At 48.0% G+C, this 19545-nt stretch overlaps 1 protein-coding gene across 1 annotated transcript in view; it reads left to right on the top strand.

The window, feature by feature from the left end:
* LOC144826284 (proprotein convertase subtilisin/kexin type 5-like) overlaps positions 1–19545 on the top strand; it is a 567967-nt gene that overhangs the window by 391060 nt on the left and 157362 nt on the right. The window contains exon 13 of the mRNA XM_078684635.1: positions 17955–18055. Within this exon, the coding sequence (XP_078540761.1) occupies positions 17955–18055 (101 nt within the window). The remainder of the gene's footprint in view (positions 1–17954; positions 18056–19545) is intronic.

Here is a 19545-nt window from a genome sequence, read left to right as displayed (position 1 = left end):
AATCGCTATTTAGAAATCTCTAAACAGTATGTATGTAGGAAATCGCTTCTTTTTAGCGATTCCTTATCATTCCTAAATTGCGATTAGCAAATTGCTAATCGCAAATTACCCATTCATTTCTTTGGGCCAGGAGGCCCATAGGAATGAAGGGGCAATTTGTGATTAGCAATTTGCTAATCGCAAATTAGGAATTTTTTCAAGGGTGCAGGGGTGTCTCAAGAACACCCTGCTGCACCCCTGAAAATGACATTTGGGGGCATATGGCGCACATACATGCCCTAAGGGCATGTATGTGCGTCCCAGACTCTGCACTTTGCAAAACTGGTACACTTGACACAATTATATGTGCAAACGTCTCACAATCACCACAGTGCTTTCTTTTTCTACCTTCTAAGCTTTCAGTGATGTACTCAAAGACATAAGACAGACAAAAATAAGACCACACAAAGGGCCATATGTATCAACAAACTATTTTGCGATTCCTAAATAGCGATTTTTAAGGAATCGCTATTTAGGAATTGCAAAATGGTATGTGTGAAGAAAATCGCTATTTTTTAGCAATTCCTTATTCTTCCTTATTTGCGAATTCGCATTTTGCGAATTCGCAATTAAGGAATAATTTCCAATGCATTCCTATGGGCCAGGAGGCCCATAGGAATGATTGCGAAATAATTCTCAAATTGCGAATTCACAATTTGCTAATCGCAATTTGAGAATTATTTCAAGGGTGCAGGGGTATCTCAAAGACACCCTGCTGCACCCCTGAAATGTACATGTGAGTGCATATGGCGCACATACATGCCCTATGGGCATGTGTGTTCATCACATGCCACTTTCAAAAATGCCAAATTGTGCATTTTTGGAAGAATTCGCAAGTTACCATCAACTACAAGTTGGTGGTATTTTGCGAATTCTTAATAATTCGCAACCCAAAAATGGTACATACATAGCATTTAAGGAATCGCAAAATTGCGATTCCTTAAATGCTATGGCAAAATAAGGAATCGCAAATCTTTGCTATTCCTTATTTTGCGAATGTTACATACATACCAAAACATGCAAAAAGGCCGTTTGCGATTCACAAACGGCTTGATACAAATGGCCCTTAGTATAGCACCTGGTATACATTGTAATGTGCAGCTTCACACCTCTGCCCTTTACAATGTCAGCAGGGGTGTAATGCAAGCCCTGCAGGCCTTGTGGTGAGGGGTCCCCAAACCTTTAGGGGGATCCAAACCTTCAGGTGGGACCTCATTCAAATTTCAACTTTTTAAAAGATTACCCCCTAGAGCAGAGATACTCATAGTACGCCCCGAGGGCTGCATGCGGCCCTCCTGACCTCTAATTTTGTCCCCCTGGTGAACAACAGTACCTGGCTGTTGTTCACTTGACAGCAAGAACTTTCAGAAAGATGCGAAATAAACAGGTTTTCTTTATTGACACGTTAACTAAAGTAATGGTAAAGAAGAAAAGAAGGTGTCCTGGACAACTTATCTTTAGGAACAACTTTATTTTTAAATATCTCTTGCACAAATCATGTAAAAACATGATACACTTTCTTGAAGTTTGCGGAGAGTTCATACTATTAGCATGCCTGAGCATTTCTTTGATTTTAATTCTTGTTGCATTTGAATAGAGGGTTAGTGTGTCCTAAAGGGGGGACTATGGGTTTTTATACAGGTCCAGCATACGTGCCCAAAAGTCATTCAACAAATTGAGTATGCAGTTACGACCAGGGGGTGGGGGGTGGGTTATAAAAGGTTGGCCAGGTATCAGACAATGTGTAGTGGACGTAGGGAGGTAAAAGAGAATTCCTACTTTCGGAATAAGTGCCCTGATACCCCCAGCAAGCTTGGTGTCATGCTTTATCATAGGGCATGCTCCTCATCAGGTCAGCGCTGCAATACCTGACGGGCAACCTATGAGCTTTGAGCCATTCTTCAATTTGGGGGTTATCATCTCTGTTAGAAATGAGGAGAACTTCTGTTTTCTCTTGGTTGAGTTTGAGATGGTTCGCTGAGAGCCAATGTTGGACCTCTTTGAGCGTGACATTTAGTCTGTGTATGTCTTTGATCGTGTCGGTTTCCAGATAAAGTTGTGTGTCGTCTGCATAGAGGTGGAAGGGGATGCTAGAGTTCCTGAGAAAAGTGGTGAGGGGTTCCATGTAGATGTTGAAAAGTTGGGGAGAGAGTACTGACCCTTGGGGAACTCCTCTGTTGACGGGAAGGGGGTTTTGATTTGATTCTTTGCGTGCCGTTGAGAAGAAAGGAGGAGAACCAGTTTAATACCGTCAATTCGATGCCCGCTCTTTCCTGGAGGACTTTGAGGAGCAGGTTGTGATCAACCGTGTCGAATTCGGCCGATAGATCAAGGAGAATGAGAAGGCTGCATTGGTCTGAGTTAAGTGATTTGTGGAGATCGTCTAAGACGTTTAAGATTGCGGTCTCGGTACTGCATCCCTTTCTGAATCCTGATTGAAGAGGGTCTAGTATCTTGATATTTTCTAAGTGTTGGGTTAGCTGTGGAAGAACACATCTTTCAATAGTTTTGGATAGAAGAGGAAGGTTCGATACAGGTCTGAAGTTGCTCATGTCCTCCGAGTCTGGCCCGGGTTTTTTTAGTAGTGGCGTGATTTGGCCTACTTTGAGGCAGTCTGGAATGATTTCTAAGCTCAGAGATCTATTGATGATTTTGCACCAAATTGGGGCTAGGGTAAGCTTTAGGTCTTTAGCCAGGCTCAAGGGCAGCTGGTCTAGGGAGTGAGATGAGGGTTTGGCAGAGGCGATTAGATTGACTATCTCTTCTACCTGGATGGGGCGGAAGGCAGACCAGGGAGTGGGTGTGTTCACTAGTATGTTGCCGTGAGTTGTTGGCCTCAAGTTCTCCATGGGAGTGGCGGGGAGTGTGCTCAGAGAGAGGTCAATTTTGGCGATTTTGTTCGCTGAAAAAGTTAGCAAAATTGTTGCAGTGATCTTTGGATGCCACCATTTTAGAAGCTGTCGGTTTGGATGTTTGGTTCCTAATGATGTTAAAGAGTTCTTTGGGGCTTTTTTTGCATTGTCTAAGGCGAAGCACAAGAAAGTTGTCTTGTTGTTCCTAATGAGTTTGTTGTAGTTTCTACGTGCTTCCTTGAGTTGATCGCGGTGGAGGGAGGAGGGCTTGTTCCTCAACATTCTTTCTAATGATCTGAGGTGTCTTCTTTCGTCGTTAATCTCTGTGGTGAACCAGGACCTGGAGGGGGTGTTTCTGGTTTATTTTTAGTTTCAAGAGCGTCGGAAAGTCCAAGGTGAGCGTCATTTTGGAATGGTAGAGAGAGGTGAGTTCAGGGGTTGAGAGGAGTTCCGTCTTGCTTGGGAGGAGTGTACTAAGCCCTTCTTCTAAAGCCGCCCGGGTGACTCGGGCTGTGTTCCTGACCCATTTGGGAGGGGCCTGCATTGGGGGTTGAGATATGGCCGGTTGGTTGATGTGGAAAAGAATAATGCGGTGGTCCGACCAGTCCACGGGAATTATATATTCCATAGTGATTGTGGTTCTGTCCAAGATGATTGCGTCTAGGATCGCTCCTCTATGGTGTGTTTCTTCTAAGCAGTGTTGGGTCAAATCGTTATCCAGCAGGAGATTGTTGAGAGATTGGATGAGCGGGTCGCCCAGAATTATACGGTTGTCGTCGCTGAGTGAGCATTGGGTGATCAGATCAGAGAGCTGAGTTCCAAATTCGTTGGCGTTGCCTGGAGGATGGTATAGGAGATGGCAACGAAGCGATCTGCTCGTGAGCGATTTGATGTTGACTGACAGGCATTGGAAGGTTTTAAAAAGGCCAGAGGGGCATTCTGATATGGAGAAATCAGTTCTGTGGATGATTGCTAGGCCACCGCCTCTATGTTCATGTCTGTCTTTGTGGATAATTGAGAACCCGGGTGGCACCAGCATGTCCATGTTGGGGTAAGACAGGGTGTTGAGACACGTTTCCGTGATGAAAGCTACATCTAGGTCGTGGGAGAGGATGGCTTCTGCTATTTACGTTGCATGTTTAGACGCAGACCTACTATTGATGTGCATGCAATTAATAGAAGGTTCTTTTTCGAGTTTCCAATTGCTGGGCTAGGCTCTAGGTATGGAGGATAGGTGCGCTGGGGGTCTTGTATCTCTCCGTGGGGGATGGTCTCTAACCACTCCAGTGATGACTTGGATCCAGGATTTAGTGGTGAAGTACAACGGCGGGGCCTGTGCTGGGGTGGGTGGAGTCACATTCTGTGAACGGAGTGCGCACTTGAGGTGTGGGTGTGTGGGAACGTTGTATGATGCGGCGAGTGCGGTCGCTTCTTGGGGGGGAGAGGTTGGGGTCGGATCTTCTAGGCCTACCTGCTCTTGGCTCAATCCACACTTTGGAGGGTGGCGAGCGAGATCTGTGGGGGGGGGGAGAGGTTCTTTTGAGGGGTGGTGATTCAGTCTTACTAGGTTGAGATGAGGGGGGTTATCTACGGACTGTTGGGTGGGCAGACGGATTTTTGCTAGGGAGGATATTGTTTCCTTATGGCCACAAACCTGGATTTTGAGTTGCGCTGCCAAAAGGTTGAGGCCTTGCGTCATGTTGAAAGCGGGGGAGAGAATGGGAGGCTGGGAGGAGCTGGGCTTTAGGGGGGAGGGGCTGTTCGATATAATACTTCTGGAGGGGTTCCGGGGAAGCAGGGCTGCTGGCTCAGGATTAATGTCCCTACGCGATATGCCTGCAGGAGGGGGGGTGTTGTGTTCCCATTGTGATTGGGAGTGGTGTTCTTCTCTGGGTAGGTGGCCTTGTTCTAGTTGCATTGGGGTTCACGGTGAGGGGGGGTGTGGGCCAATCTTGTTTGGGAGATGCCCTTTTCTTTGAGCAGATGACTGTGTTCTGGGTGCGATTGTGTTGTTGCGGGAGGGGGGCTAAGGGTCTGGTGGGGATGGGAGCGAGGCTTATCTCTGAGCGGCTGACTGAGCTGGGTCAGGGGGTAGGGTTGGGCGATAGGAGAATCCATGGTTGAAGAGGACTCGGGGCAGATAAAGTCACGGTCCGGTGGGGGAAAGGTTCGGGAAGATGGCGCGGGCATAATCTGAGATCATTACAATTGGGGGTGGGGTCGCACACTACTCACACACCAGCGGTATCGCCCCTAAGGACTATGGTAAATGTAGTTACGTGTTCCGCGATGCATCTTCTTTCGATTCTCTGCTATCTTCGCCATCCCTGGACACGTGTTTCGGGGTATCACCCCTCGTCAGCAGGGATAGGCCGTGTTCTGGGGTTGCCGGTGGCTGCCACATATCTGCCAGGTTTAGTACCACTCAGGCGCGTAGGTGCGGGGTCCCAGGCTCGTCAGCCAACTGCTCGAGGGAGCTTTAACATTACAATTGGGGGTGGGGTCGCACACTACTCACACACCAGCGGTATCGCCCCTAAGGACTATGGTAAATGTAGTTACGTGTTCCGCGATGCATCATCTTTCGATTCTCTGCTATCTTCGCCATCCCTGGACACGTGTTTTGGGGTATCACCCCTCGTCAGCAGGGATAGGCCGTGTTCTGGGGTTGCCGGTGGCTGCCAAATATCTGCCAGGTTTAGTACCACTCAAGCACGTAGGTGCGGGGTCCCAGGCTCGTCAGCCAACTGCTCGAGGGAGCTTTAACATTACAATTGGGGGTGGGGTCGCACACTACTCACACACCAGCGGTATCGCCCCTAAGGACTATGGTAAATGTAGTTACGTGTTCCGCGATGCATCTTCTTTTGATTCTCTGCTATCTTGCTGTCTTCGCCATCCCTGGACACGTGTTTCGGGGTATCACCCCTCGTCAGCAGGGATAGGCCGTGTTCTGGGGTTGCCGGTGGCTGCCAAATATCTGCCAGTTTTAGTACCACTCAGGCGCGTAGGTGCGGGGTCCCAGACTCGTCAGCCAACTGCTCCTGGGAGCTTTAACATTACAATTGGGGGTGGGGTCGCACACTACTCACACACCAGCGGTATCGCCCCTAAGGACTATGGTAAATGTAGTTACGTGTTCCGCGATGCATCTTCTTTCACTTCTCTGCTATCTTCGCTGTCTTCGCCATCCCTGGACACGTGTTTCGGGGTATCAACCCTCGTCAGCAGGGATAGGCCGTGTTCTGGGGGTGCCGGTGGCTGCCAAATATCTGCCAGGTTTAGTACCACTCGGGCGCGTAGGTGTGGGGACTCAGGCTCATCAGCCAACTGCTCGAGGGAGCTTTAACATTACAATTGGGGGTGGGGTCGCACACTACTCACACACCAGCGGTATCGCCCCTAAGGACTATGGTAAATGTAGTTACGTGTTCCGCGATGCATCTTCTTTCGATTCGCTGCTATCTTCGCCATCCCTGGACATGTGTTTTGGGGTATCACCCCTCGTCAGCAGGGATAGGCCGTGTTCTGCGGTTGCCGGTGGCTGCCAAATATCTGCCAGGTTTAGTACCACTCAGGCGCGTAGGTGCGGGGTCCCAGGCTCGCAGCCAACTGCTCGACGGAGCTTTAACATTACAATTGGGGGTGGGGTCGCACACTACTCACACACCAGCGGTATCGCCCCTAAGGACTATGGTAAATGTAGTTACGTGTTCCGCGATGCATCTTCTTTCGATTCTCTGCTATCTTCGCTGTCTTCGCCATCCCTGGACACGTGTTTCGGGGTATCACCCCTCATCAGCAGGGATAGGCCGTGTTCTGGGGTTGCCGGTGGCTGCCAAATATCTGCCAGGTTTAGTACCACTCAGGCGCGTAGGTGCGGGGTCCCAGGCTCGTCAGCCAACTGCTCGAGAGAGCTTTAACATTACAATTGGGGGTGGGGTCGCACACTACTCACACACCAGCGGTATCGCCCCTAAGGACTATGGTAAATGTAGTTACGTGTTCCGCGATGCATCTTCTTTCGATTCTCTGCTATCTTTGCTGTCTTTGCCATCCCTGGACACGTGTTTTGGGGTATTACCCCTCGTCAGCAGGGATAGGCCGTGTTCTGGGGTTGCCGGTGGCTGCCAAATATCTGCCAGGTTTAGTACCACTCAGGCCCGTAGGTGCGGGGTCCCAGGCTCGTCAGCCAGCTGCTCGAAGGAGCTTTAACATTACAATTGGGGGTGGGGTTGCACACTACTCACACACCAGCGGTATCGCCCCTAAGGACTATGGTAAATGTAGTTACGTGTTCCGGGATGCATCTTCTGTCGATTCCCTGCTATCTTCGCTGTCTTCGCCATCCCTGGACACGTGTTTCAGGGTATCACCCCTCGTCAGCAGGGATAGGCCGTGTTCTGGGGTTGCCGGTGGCTGCCAAATATCTGCCAGGTTTAGTACCACTCAGGCGCGTAGGTGCGGGGTCCCAGGCTCATCAGCCAACTGCTCGAGGGAGCTTTAACATTACAATTGGGGGTGGGGTCGCACACTACTCGCACACCAGCGGTATCGCCCCTAAGGACTATGGTAAATGTAGTTACGTGTTCCGCGATGCATCTTCTTTCGATTCTCCGCTATCTTCGCTGTCTTCGCCATCCCTGGACACATGTTTCGGGGTATCACCCCTCGTCAGCAGGGATAGGCCGTGTTCTGGGGTTGCCGGTGGCTGCCAAATATCTGCCAGGTTTAGTACCACTCAGGCGCGTAGGTGCGGGGTCCCAGGCTCATCAGCCAACTGCTCGAGGGAGCTTTAACATTACAATTGGGGGTGGGGTCGCACACTACTCACACACCAGCGGTATCGCCCCTAAGGACTATGGTAAATGTAGTTACGTGTTCCGCGATGCATCTTCTTTCGATTCTCTGCTATCTTCGCTGTCTTCGCCATCCCTGGACACGTGTTTCGGGGTATCACCCCTCGTCAGCAGGGATAGTCCGTGTTCTGGGGTTGCCGGTGGCTGCCAAATATCTGCCAGGTTTAGTACCACTCAGGCGCGTAGGTGGGGGGTCCCAGGCTCGTCAGCCAACTGCTCGAGGGAGCTTTACCATTACAATTGGGGGTGGGGTCGCACACTACTCACACACCAGCGGTATCACCCCTAAGGACTATGGTAAATGTAGTTATGTGTTCCGCGATGCATTATCTTTCGATTCTCTGCTATCTTCGCTGTCTTCGCCATCCCTGGACACGTGTTTCGGGGTATCAGCCCTCGTCAGCAGGGATAGGCCGATTTCTGGGGTTGCCGGTGGCTGCCAAATATCTGCCAGGTTTAGTACCACTCAGGCGCGTAGGTGCGGGGTCCCAGGCTCGTTAGCCAACTGCTCGAGGGAGCTTTAACATTACAATTGGGGGTGGGGTCGCACACTACTCACACACCAGCGGTATTGCCCCTAAGGACTATGGTAAATGTAGTTACGTGTTCCGCGATGCATCTTCTTTCGATTCTCTGCTATCTTCGCTGTCTTCGCCATCCCTGGACACGTGTTTCGGGGTATCACCCCTCGTCAGCAGGGATAGGCCGTGTTCTGGGGTTGCCGGTGGCTGCCAAATATCTGCCAGGTTTAGTACCACTCAGGCGCGTAGGTGCGGGGTCCCAGACTCGTCAGCCAACTGCTCCTGGGAGCTTTAACATTACAATTGGGGGTGGGGTCGCACACTACTCACACACCAGAGGTATCGCCCCTAAGGACTATGGTAAATGTAGTTACGTGTTCCGCGATGCATCTTCTTTCACTTCTCTGCTATCTTCGCTGTCTTCGCCATCCCTGGACACGTGTTTCGGGGTATCAACCCTCGTCAGCAGGGATAGGCCGTGTTCTGGGGGTGCCGGTGGCTGCCAAATATCTACCAGGTTTAGTACCACTCGGGCGCGTAGGTGTGGGGACTCAGGCTCGTCAGCCAACTGCTCGAGGGAGCTTTAACATTACAATTGGGGGTGGGGTCGCACACTACTCACACACCAGCGGTATCGCCCCTAAGGACTATGGTAAATGTAGTTACGTGTTCCGCGATGCATCTTCTTTCGATTCGCTGCTATCTTCGCCATCCCTGGACATGTGTTTTGGGGTATCACCCCTCGTCAGCAGGGATAGGCCGTGTTCTGCGGTTGCTGGTGGCTGCCAAATATCTGCCAGGTTTAGTACCACTCAGGCGCGTAGGTGCGGGGTCCCAGGCTCACAGCCAACTGCTCGAGGGAGCTTTAACATTACAATTGGGGGTGGGGTCGCACACTACTCACACACCAGCGGTATCGCCCCTAAGGACTATGGTAAATGTAGTTACGTGTTCCGCGATGCATCTTCTTTCGATTCTCTGCTATCTTCGCTGTCTTCGCCATCCCTGGACACGTGTTTCGGGGTATCACCCCTCATCAGCAGGGATAGGCCGTGTTCTGGGGTTGCCGGTGGCTGCCAAATATCTGCCAGGTTTAGTACCACTCAGGCGCGTAGGTGCGGGGTCCCAGGCTCGTCAGCCAACTGCTCGAGAGAGCTTTAACATTACAATTGGGGGTGGGGTCGCACACTACTCACACACCAGCGGTATCGCCCCTAAGGACTATGGTAAATGTAGTTACGTGTTCCGCGATGCATCTTCTTTCGATTCTCTGCTATCTTTGCTGTCTTTGCCATCCCTGGACACGTGTTTTGGGGTATCACCCCTCGTCAGCAGGGATAGGCCGTGTTCTGGGGTTGCCGGTGGCTGCCAAATATCTGCCAGGTTTAGTACCACTCAGGCCCGTAGGTGCGGGGTCCCAGGCTCGTCAGCCAGCTGCTCGAAGGAGCTTTAACATTACAATTGGGGGTGGGGTTGCACACTACTCACACACCAGCGGTATCGCCCCTAAGGACTATGGTAAATGTAGTTACGTGTTCCGGGATGCATCTTCTGTCGATTCCCTGCTATCTTCGCTGTCTTCGCCATCCCTGGACACGTGTTTCAGGGTATCACCCCTCGTCAGCAGGGATAGGCCGTGTTCTGGGGTTGCCGGTGGCTGCCAAATATCTGCCAGGTTTAGTACCACTCAGGCGCGTAGGTGCGGGGTCCCAGGCTCATCAGCCAACTGCTCGAGGGAGCTTTAACATTACAATTGGGGGTGGGGTCGCACACTACTCGCACACCAGCGGTATCGCCCCTAAGGACTATGGTAAATGTAGTTACGTGTTCCGCGATGCATCTTCTTTCGATTCTCCGCTATCTTCGCTGTCTTCGCCATCCCTGGACACATGTTTCGGGGTATCACCCCTCGTCAGCAGGGATAGGCCGTGTTCTGGGGTTGCCGGTGGCTGCCAAATATCTGCCAGGTTTAGTACCACTCAGGCGCGTAGGTGCGGGGTCCCAGGCTCATCAGCCAACTGCTCGAGGGAGCTTTAACATTACAATTGGGGGTGGGGTCGCACACTACTCACACACCAGCGGTATCGCCCCTAAGGACTATGGTAAATGTAGTTACGTGTTCCGCGATGCATCTTCTTTCGATTCTCTGCTATCTTCGCTGTCTTCGCCATCCCTGGACACGTGTTTCGGGGTATCACCCCTCGTCAGCAGGGATAGTCCGTGTTCTGGGGTTGCCGGTGGCTGCCAAATATCTGCCAGGTTTAGTACCACTCAGGCGCGTAGGTGGGGGGTCCCAGGCTCGTCAGCCAACTGCTCGAGGGAGCTTTACCATTACAATTGGGGGTGGGGTCGCACACTACTCACACACCAGCGGTATCACCCCTAAGGACTATGGTAAATGTAGTTATGTGTTCCGCGATGCATCATCTTTCGATTCTCTGCTATCTTCGCTGTCTTCGCCATCCCTGGACACGTGTTTCGGGGTATCAGCCCTCGTCAGCAGGGATAGGCCGATTTCTGGGGTTGCCGGTGGCTGCCAAATATCTGCCAGGTTTAGTACCACTCAGGCGCGTAGGTGCGGGGTCCCAGGCTCGTTAGCCAACTGCTCGAGGGAGCTTTAACATTACAATTGGGGGTGGGGTCGCACACTACTCACACACCAGCGGTATTGCCCCTAAGGACTATGGTAAATGTAGTTACGTGTTCCACGATGCATCTTCTTTCGATTCTCTGCTATCTTCGCTGTCTTCGCCATCCCTGGACACGTGTTTCGGGGTATCACCCCTCGTCAGCAGGGATAGGCCGTGTTCTGGGGTTGCCGGTGGCTGCCAAATATCTGCCAGGTTTAGTACCACTCAGGCGCGTAGGTGCGGGGTCCCAGGCTCATCAGCCAACTGTTTGAGGGAGCTTTAACATTACAATTGGGGGTGGGTCGCACACTACTCACACACCAGCGGTATCGCCCCTAAGGACTATGGTAAATGTAGTTACGTGTTCCGCGATGCATCTTCTTTCGATTCTCTGCTATCTTCGCCATCCCTGGACACGTGTTTCGGGGTATCACCCCTCGTCAGCAGGGAAAGGCCGTGTTCTGGGGTTGCCGGTGGCTGCCAAATATCTGCCAGGTTTAGTACCACTCAGGCACGTAGGTACGGGGTCCCAGGCTCGTCAGCCAACTGCTCGAGGGAGCTTTAACATTACAATTGGGGGTGGGGTCGCACACTACTCATACACCTGCGGTATCGCCCCTAAGGACTATGGTAAATGTAGTTACGTGTTCCGCAATGCATCTTCTTTCGATTCTCTGCTATCTTCGCTGTCTTCGCCATCCCTGGACACGTGTTTCGGGGTATCACCCCTCGTCAGCAGGGATAGGCCGTGTTCTGGGGTTGCCGGTGGCTGCCAAATATCTGCCAGGTTTAGTACCACTCAGGCGCGTAGGGGCGGGGTCCCAGGCTCGTCAGCCAACTGCTCGAGGGAGCTTTAACATTACAATTGAGTAGTGTGCGACCCCACCCCCATTAGTTAACAAAATTAATAGCGAGAGGAGAAAATCTTTGGGGCGCGGGACCTCACCTTCATTAGTGGTACAGCTCCCGCCTGTCGTGGCTGCGGCTGATGTATTGATCCCTGGTTTCGTTTGTGCCCCTGAAGCCGGGCTATTGGTTTTATCTGACGAAGTAGCTGTAATAGAGCCACTGGAAGTACCTCTGGAAGTACCCATTGTGAATATAGAGCAATGTCCCATATTGCACATTGTAGATCTTCAATTGGACGCCCCTATTGACACTCCTGAGCGTCCCGTGAAGATTAGGAGAGAAATAAGGGCCTGCAGAAAAGTGCAACTAAAGCATGGGGGATCCAATAATCAGAAAAAAAACTGTTCCTTCGCCTAAGAACACTGTTTGCAACAAGGGGACTTCAATGGAGAATAGTGCTGCCAATTTGAATTCTGAGTTATTAGACCTGACGGTTAAACTTATTGAGGATAAGCTTGCAACTATTGTCAAACCTTTGGTGGACAAAATAGACCTAATTTCTGCCGAAGTTTCTAGGTTGGGTAATCTTTTAATTGCTCATAGTGCTAATGTTGATAATATTGTTTGTTCAAGCTCTAGCGACAAGAGTGACTCAATTAGTAATGCTGGACTGAGGCAGCAATGTGATACATTGGGCCTAAGCAAGGTAGCTATCGAAAGGGGTGCCTTAACTAGCAATGCTGGACTAAGGCAGCAAGGTGATACATTGGGTGTAAGCAAGGTTGTAACATCAACCACCATGGTGGATCAGCATAGGAGGGTGGGTACAGCTCCGCCAGGGACCCAGAATAAAAGGGCTACGGCCGTCCCTGTCCCAACTGATAAAAGTAAGAAGGCCCCTATGGCGCCAGTTAGTAAGAAGGAGGTACCAATCTACAGGGGTAATTATATAGATCTCCCGCCTGACTGTGCACCTTTTACGGTGGTTCTTACCAATGTGCCACCCTTAGCACCCAACCCATTCTCATCTTACAGTGAAACCAATGATTCCTTAAAAAATAAAACTGTTTCCTGGCTACATAGGCAGTGTGGGTTTCCGTTAAATTACTATGACCAGATATTAAGCACCAGGAGAGTTAACTGGATTGGTAACTCTAAGAAAGTTTATAGGGGTGATTGTATAATTGTTAACTTCAGACACCCACAACATGTGGCAACTGTCCTACTTCGAGCTGCTTCTTTAAATCCTGAGGCTGATAAAGTACATGTTCATCCATTGGGGTACTTTTATAACCACTTGAACGAAGCACCGCAGTTTGTTAATAGGGGTAGACCCTTTTTCCCTATCACTCATCTGACCTTTGAGGTTCCAACTTTTAATACCTTTCAAGTCCTAAGCTCTATGGACATAAATGATTGACAGCCAAAGGTCTGGGGGCACAGTTTAACTAATAATGGGAGAAAGCTTATTAACGAACCCTGCCGGGGTGCTACTGACACCAGAGTAACCATGGATGTAGCCCTGATTACTACCAACAACAGTAACCAAGAATTTGTGCCCTTCTCCAAACTGGATGTGTCCTTAAGGATAGATTCAGGGACCAGTCAAAAAGTCCCCGAGAGGGCGATAGTCGACCCGATTTATAATTGTCCTATGTCTATTAGTGTTGGTATAGCTGAAGGCAGTCCGGACCTGAATGGTGATAAGGTAACTGATAGTCAGACCGGTATGCTTAACAGCAGTGCTAAGAGTAGGATTACTATGGTGAGCTGGAATATTTCAGGGTGGGCCTCTAAGGAAAAGAATCCCGGGTGGATGGACTTAGTTAGGTCCTATGATATCCTTTGCTTACAGGAAACGTGGTGCACCAGCAGTATTAGTGTTGATGGCTTTGCGTGTTACAGATTAGAAGCAACAGTATCTAGGCATGGTAGAGCAAAGGGTGGTTTGCTCTTTCTGTTGTCTGTGGACCTACCACTTACAGTTGTTAAATATGTTACGGTAGGAATACACTCGCAAATTCTGTGGGTCAAGGAAAAGGATGGTTGTGAGGTGGTGCTAATACATTTTTATAATAATGTTTTTAATAGTACCCGTCATCTAGTTATAGATGAATTGGAAAGGGCACTCGTGAAGCTGGTTTCTGAAGCAAAATGTTTTTCTAATTTCATTTGGTTAGGTGATTTTAATCTTTCCATTTGTCCTCTGTCACTTTCTGGGGCTTGTGGTATATTAGACAATAGTGATACTTACATAGAACACTTTCCGCATAATGCCTATGGTGACGCTATTAACAATCTCATGGCAATTTATGATTTAGAGCTATTACAACATGGGAAGGATGAGGATGGCCAAATCATACCCACTTTTACTGGAAGGAATTTTAACTCCCTCATTGATCATGTTATGGTGTCCTCTTGTATTGTGCCAAGTATGATTATATCTGTTATGCAGGATCCATCACTCAGTGATCACAATCGAATTGTACTGGAAACTGAGATATGGATGCATTGTAGACAACTAGCGACCATAAGTTCATGTGACATTGAGCCTCATAGGCGAAATGGAACACGGATAAGATGGAAAGGGGAAAAATCAGCAACAGTTATGAGTATGATCGTCTCTAAATCCATGGATGAAATTGAAGGGATCCTGAATGTGGGTAGTTCTCCTTCTGATATTATGGACCATTTTAATATAATCTGTAAAACTATTGAGGATGTCTTTACTAGTAATAGAACGGTTAACCCCTCTAAAGGAAAGGGCTGGTTTGATCATACATGCACCTCCACCTTAAGTCAGTTGAAAGTGGCCCTGGGAGCGAAACCCCGGGATAAAATTTTGGTTGCCCACTTGAGATCTGCCTACAAACTGGCTATGTCCATAAGGAAGAAGGAGTTACAACAAGAAGCATGGGATAATCTAACCCAGGCTGCAGAAACTTCTAATAATTGCCTATTCTGGGCTACTGTTAATTCCCCTTTTCTTTGTGATGATAAAGTACCTCATCTTGTATCCAATGTTGGTTGTGAGGCCTAGATTTCACATTTCTCAGCCATCTTTCAAGGTGCGGTTCCTACTAATACTGTTTTAAGTTCCTGGCCCATAGTCCCCTTAGATATTACTTTGTCTGAGGTGGAATACAGCATTAAAATGAGTAAGGGGGGTAAGGCGCAGGGTCCAGATGGTGTACCCATGGACGTATATAAAACAGTTCCACGGATGTGGGGACCCATATTAACACTGGCGTTGAATGCAGCTGTCACAACACAGATTCCATCTACCTGGGGGGATTCCATCATCGTCCCAATTTACAAAAAAGGGGACAAGGCGATAGCAAGTAACTACCGCCCGATTAGTTTGTTAGACTCCTCAGTAAAAATTATGAGTCGAGTTTTGTTGTATAGGCTGGAAGAGTGGGCAGATGAAAAGGGGATTCTGGTTGACTCTCAATACGGTTTCAGAAGGGGTCGTGGTACAATAGATCAATGCCTGAACTTAGAATTAATTATCGGAAAGTATACCAGGGCTAAGCCTGGTACCTTATATCTTTGCTTTGCCGATCTGAGCAGTGCATTTGATCTGGTGGACCACTCCATTCTTTGGCCTGTCCTGTTGGAACTTGGCGCACCCGAGGCTAACATTTTCTTCCTAGCTAGATTATATGATAAAATGCAGACTTGTGTGCGCTTTGGGGTAGGGGGAGAGTGTACCCCTAACTTTGATGTTAAACGCGGTATAAGACAGGGCTGTGTCCTAGCCCCTTTTTTGTTTACCTTATTTATTAATGCAGTCGATCGGGCCCTGAAAACAGTCCAAGCAGATGCCCCCCAGATCTGTGGTACAGGTGTCCCAGTTCTGCTTTATGCAGACGACGCTGTGCTCCTGTCAAGGACCCCAATAGGTCTACAGCGGCTGGTGGACCAGTTTTCTGATTTTATTAGAAAGCGGAGGCTGGTCATTAATAAAAGTAAAACTCATACCATGGTTTGTGGTGCTAGAAACAGGAAAAACAATGTGTTTTTTATTGATGGGGTGAAAGTCCAGGATGTGGAAAAATGTTGCTACCTGGACGTCATTTTCTCTCATGATGGTAGTTGGTCCCATGACTTACTGAACGTTAGGTCTAAAATGAAGAAAAGTTCCTATGGTATATTTAAATTTGCATCAAAGCTTGGTGATAGAAGAGTTAATGACATGATGCAAATATATAAAGCGAAAAATGTTTCGATCGCATTATATGGGGCGGGGTTATGGGGCCATTCAAATGTTGACTGCCTGCAAAGGGAAGAAAATTGCTTTGTTAAAAAACTGCTTTGTGCCCCTGTCTCTGCCTCCACTGATTTAACTCATAGGGAAGTCGGAGTTACTTATTTAAGTGACCTGATTACGTTAAGACCATTGTTGCTATGGAGGGCCATTTGGACCATAGATCAGAGAGCTTTTAACCGGTCTGTCATTGAGGACTGCCTGAAATTGGACAATTTCCTTAAGATACCATGGCTCGGTTATATTGTGGATAGCTTTCAAAAGATATTTGGACTAAACAAAGTTGCAGACCCCGGCTCTGTGGGAAACTACTCTAAGTTGGACTTGAAGAGTATTTTTTTGGCATACCGAGCTCAAAAACGTGAAGCTCTAACTGGGCGCCTTACATCGGTTATCTCGTACAATAAATACATGCAAAGTGACGGCTTTCAAATGTACTTGAGTATGGTAACCAAACCAGCCCACAGGTTTGTTTTGACGAGGCTTAGGCTTGGGATAGCCCATGCGTTGGTGGCCTTTCCACAACTAAAGAGACAGCCGGTTGGACCATGCCCATGTGATGGCTACTCGAAACAGAGCACCCTGCACTTTTTACTAATTTGCACACTATTCATGAACTTGAGGATTGTTTATTTAAAACCACTTTTTAAAATGTTTTCTATTTTTAATGTGGAAGATGCCATGAAAATGATTTATGAATTGAATTCTCCGGACAAATGCTTCTTTATTGCAATGTTTTTATGCAAGTCCATTCAACTCAGGAAGAGCATGATTTTTTAAAACTCTGTATGTGTTTTTAACTTATGTGTTTTTGTATTGTTAACATTTTGCTTGTCTGCTTTTATGGTCATTACTTTTGAATGCACCGAATAAAGCTTCATGAACTGAACTGAACTGAAAGGGTTCTAGATCTGTTACCACAATTTCCTTGGGGTGTCAGGGTTGTCATGTTTTGAGGTTCAGTACATTTGTTACCTTGCCAGATGGTGCACTTTGAGCTATCAGGACTAAGGCCAACATATCCTGAGGGTGTGCTCAGAATCCGCCTCGCACAATACTTTTATGTTGTCCAACAAACGCATGTTTTACCTGAGAAAGTATAAGCTGTATGACAGGGGTAGAAATAGCTTTCTTTCGTCAAATGATTACAATTTCAGTATTTCCGCGACTTAAAATATGTTTTGTTCTTTAAATATTTAGGCAATGTTTTTTTATGATGACTGCAAACTGTTCTCTACCCCTCTGCCACTCTTCAGTATGCATTACATAGGCATTAATAGAATGTATCTCTGTTTCCAATTCTGTTTTAAACTTTTCACCTTCTTCCTCCCCTCAACAAACTCTTCCTGTGGCACCACTATCCGTGATAATCAGTTCTCTCAACAATTATCTTTTCATGCCACAAATTTCAAACAAATAAATATCTGACAAAGCCGGTAGGTAGGGAGAGGTGTGGCGCCGCGGCCAGGGCGACTGACGCTGGAATCTGGGGACCACGGTTCGATCCCCGGCTCCGGCGGCAGGTTAGCCCAGCACCATGTGACTCTGGGCAATAGCTCGCTTAATCTCCCCGACGGCCCCCCAGCGCCTAGAGACCCTTACGGGTGATTGTGCGCTTTACAAATGTGGACTTTTAGGTACAAGCTAGGTACAAGTTTTGTCAATGCTTCTTTTGTTTTGTAATGCTTGCAGAGAGAGAGAGAGTCTGACTTGGATAACCCATTGTTGGGGGAGATATAGTTAGATTTATAATTTTAGTGCTATAAGATTTCTCTAAATTTGGGTGAAATCAACAAACGATCTAAAATTATACTATCACCATAGGTTTGCAAGAGGACGCTGCAATTCAAAATTTCTGCAGAACGAAGCTCCAATATGCAGTTTATTTTCATGGAATCAATGTGCCATGGTCTTACTGTCTCTTTGATTCATAGACTCTTCGCCAGAGGGATGCTTGTCATGTGACTGGGGCAGTGACTTCAAAAATGGCGTTTGCTTTCCACGATGTAAAGAACAGTACTACCTTAGTAGAGATGTAAGTACCGTATCTCAAAGCAATGGGGTATTAACCGTTTGAGTAAGTTTTAAAACAACGCATGTAAGGGTGTGCAAAGTTATTTTAATGCAAACAAAGTATATGGTTTACAACATGGCGTAGTAGTATAACTCACAAACTGGCACTATTTCCTTAGAAGTGCTAGGTGGCACTGAAAACGGATACTGACTGTAAACGCGGTTTCCTCATAACTTTAAACCTAAATGAATGTTGATGTTTTTTCGCTGAACAACTTGAAATGGGTGAAAAGGTACAGAGTTCAACGTGAAAATCCAAAGACCAAAACCTTTGCACATTATATTGATTTATTGTAATATTTGCACGAATTACCGACAATTTACGAGAAACAACACAAGCTAATTCCTAAAACAAATAATCTAGCCCAACGAAAATGTGAATGCTTGTCGGTACACCTGCACGAGTAATTTGGCATTGTGCTGCTGTGAGGAAATGCCAAAGTACCCATAATGATGGTGTGCAGCCAGCCATGTGACCCGTCTTTCCCTTGTCAAAATGGTTTCCTGACAGGGGACATTTCATTTTTTACCACCACTTGAGTAGGCCACAAACTACATTCCTATGTCAATCACGAGGGTTGTTCAGCACAATATGCATTATGAGGTAAGCCAAGTGACGGAGCTATTTTGAATGAGACTCTTCCCTTTGTAAATCAGATTTTTCTCAAGGTCGGAGCATTTGAATTACACAAGGGACTCTGTTTAATCCGACAATATGCTTTTTGCAAAGGCTTAAATTATTTAACAGTCTGCTGAACGTTTTAGGCAAGAACCACACGCTAACTCGTTAAGTGAGGATTTTTTGGTCAGGGCTATGAAATTCTCATTTGAGGACATTTTCATTGATTGCAAACTGTCTTGGAGGAAATGTCAGTAATGCCCTTGTTACTTACCCATAATCTTCATTACTCTGAGTACAGTCTTCCTCGCCACATGATTCACACAGTGAGCTTCAGCTTCCCAATAGAATCAGGCCCAGACTGGGAACCCAAAGCAGCCCTGGCAATTTGGTCGGAGGGGGGTGGGGGGGGGGGGGGGGGGAATAGGGGGGGGGATGGCAAGTGTGAAGCTCTGTTGCTTTTATTACTGGGGGACGATATTCCAGAACCATAGCAAAACCGCCCCCCAGTAACAAAACCGGCCCCCACCCCTCCAGCCTCCCGGGGAAACAACCGATGCCTGGCATGGGCAGTTCAGCCCTGAATAGAACCCTCCAAGTAATTTTATGCTCTAGTCCTCCCATCACTCCCAAACATGTCCGACCTCCTTCACCCTTGAACCAGTACAAGAGGATGCACAATCCACCCCACTTCATGTTTTTTTCCGTTCTGCACTGCAGACTCCCACGATTTTCAGGTAAGTGAGGCAGGTAGCCAGCCCTAACACCTGGGGTGGAAGCCCTGAGAAACGGGCACCTTTACCTTTTCTGGAGTGGCTTTTATGCAGGGTTCG

Source organism: Lissotriton helveticus, chromosome 3_2, assembly GCF_964261635.1.
Source record: "Lissotriton helveticus chromosome 3_2, aLisHel1.1, whole genome shotgun sequence".
Lineage (NCBI taxonomy): Eukaryota > Metazoa > Chordata > Amphibia > Caudata > Salamandridae > Lissotriton > Lissotriton helveticus.
This window is presented reverse-complemented; position numbering and strand designations above follow the sequence as displayed.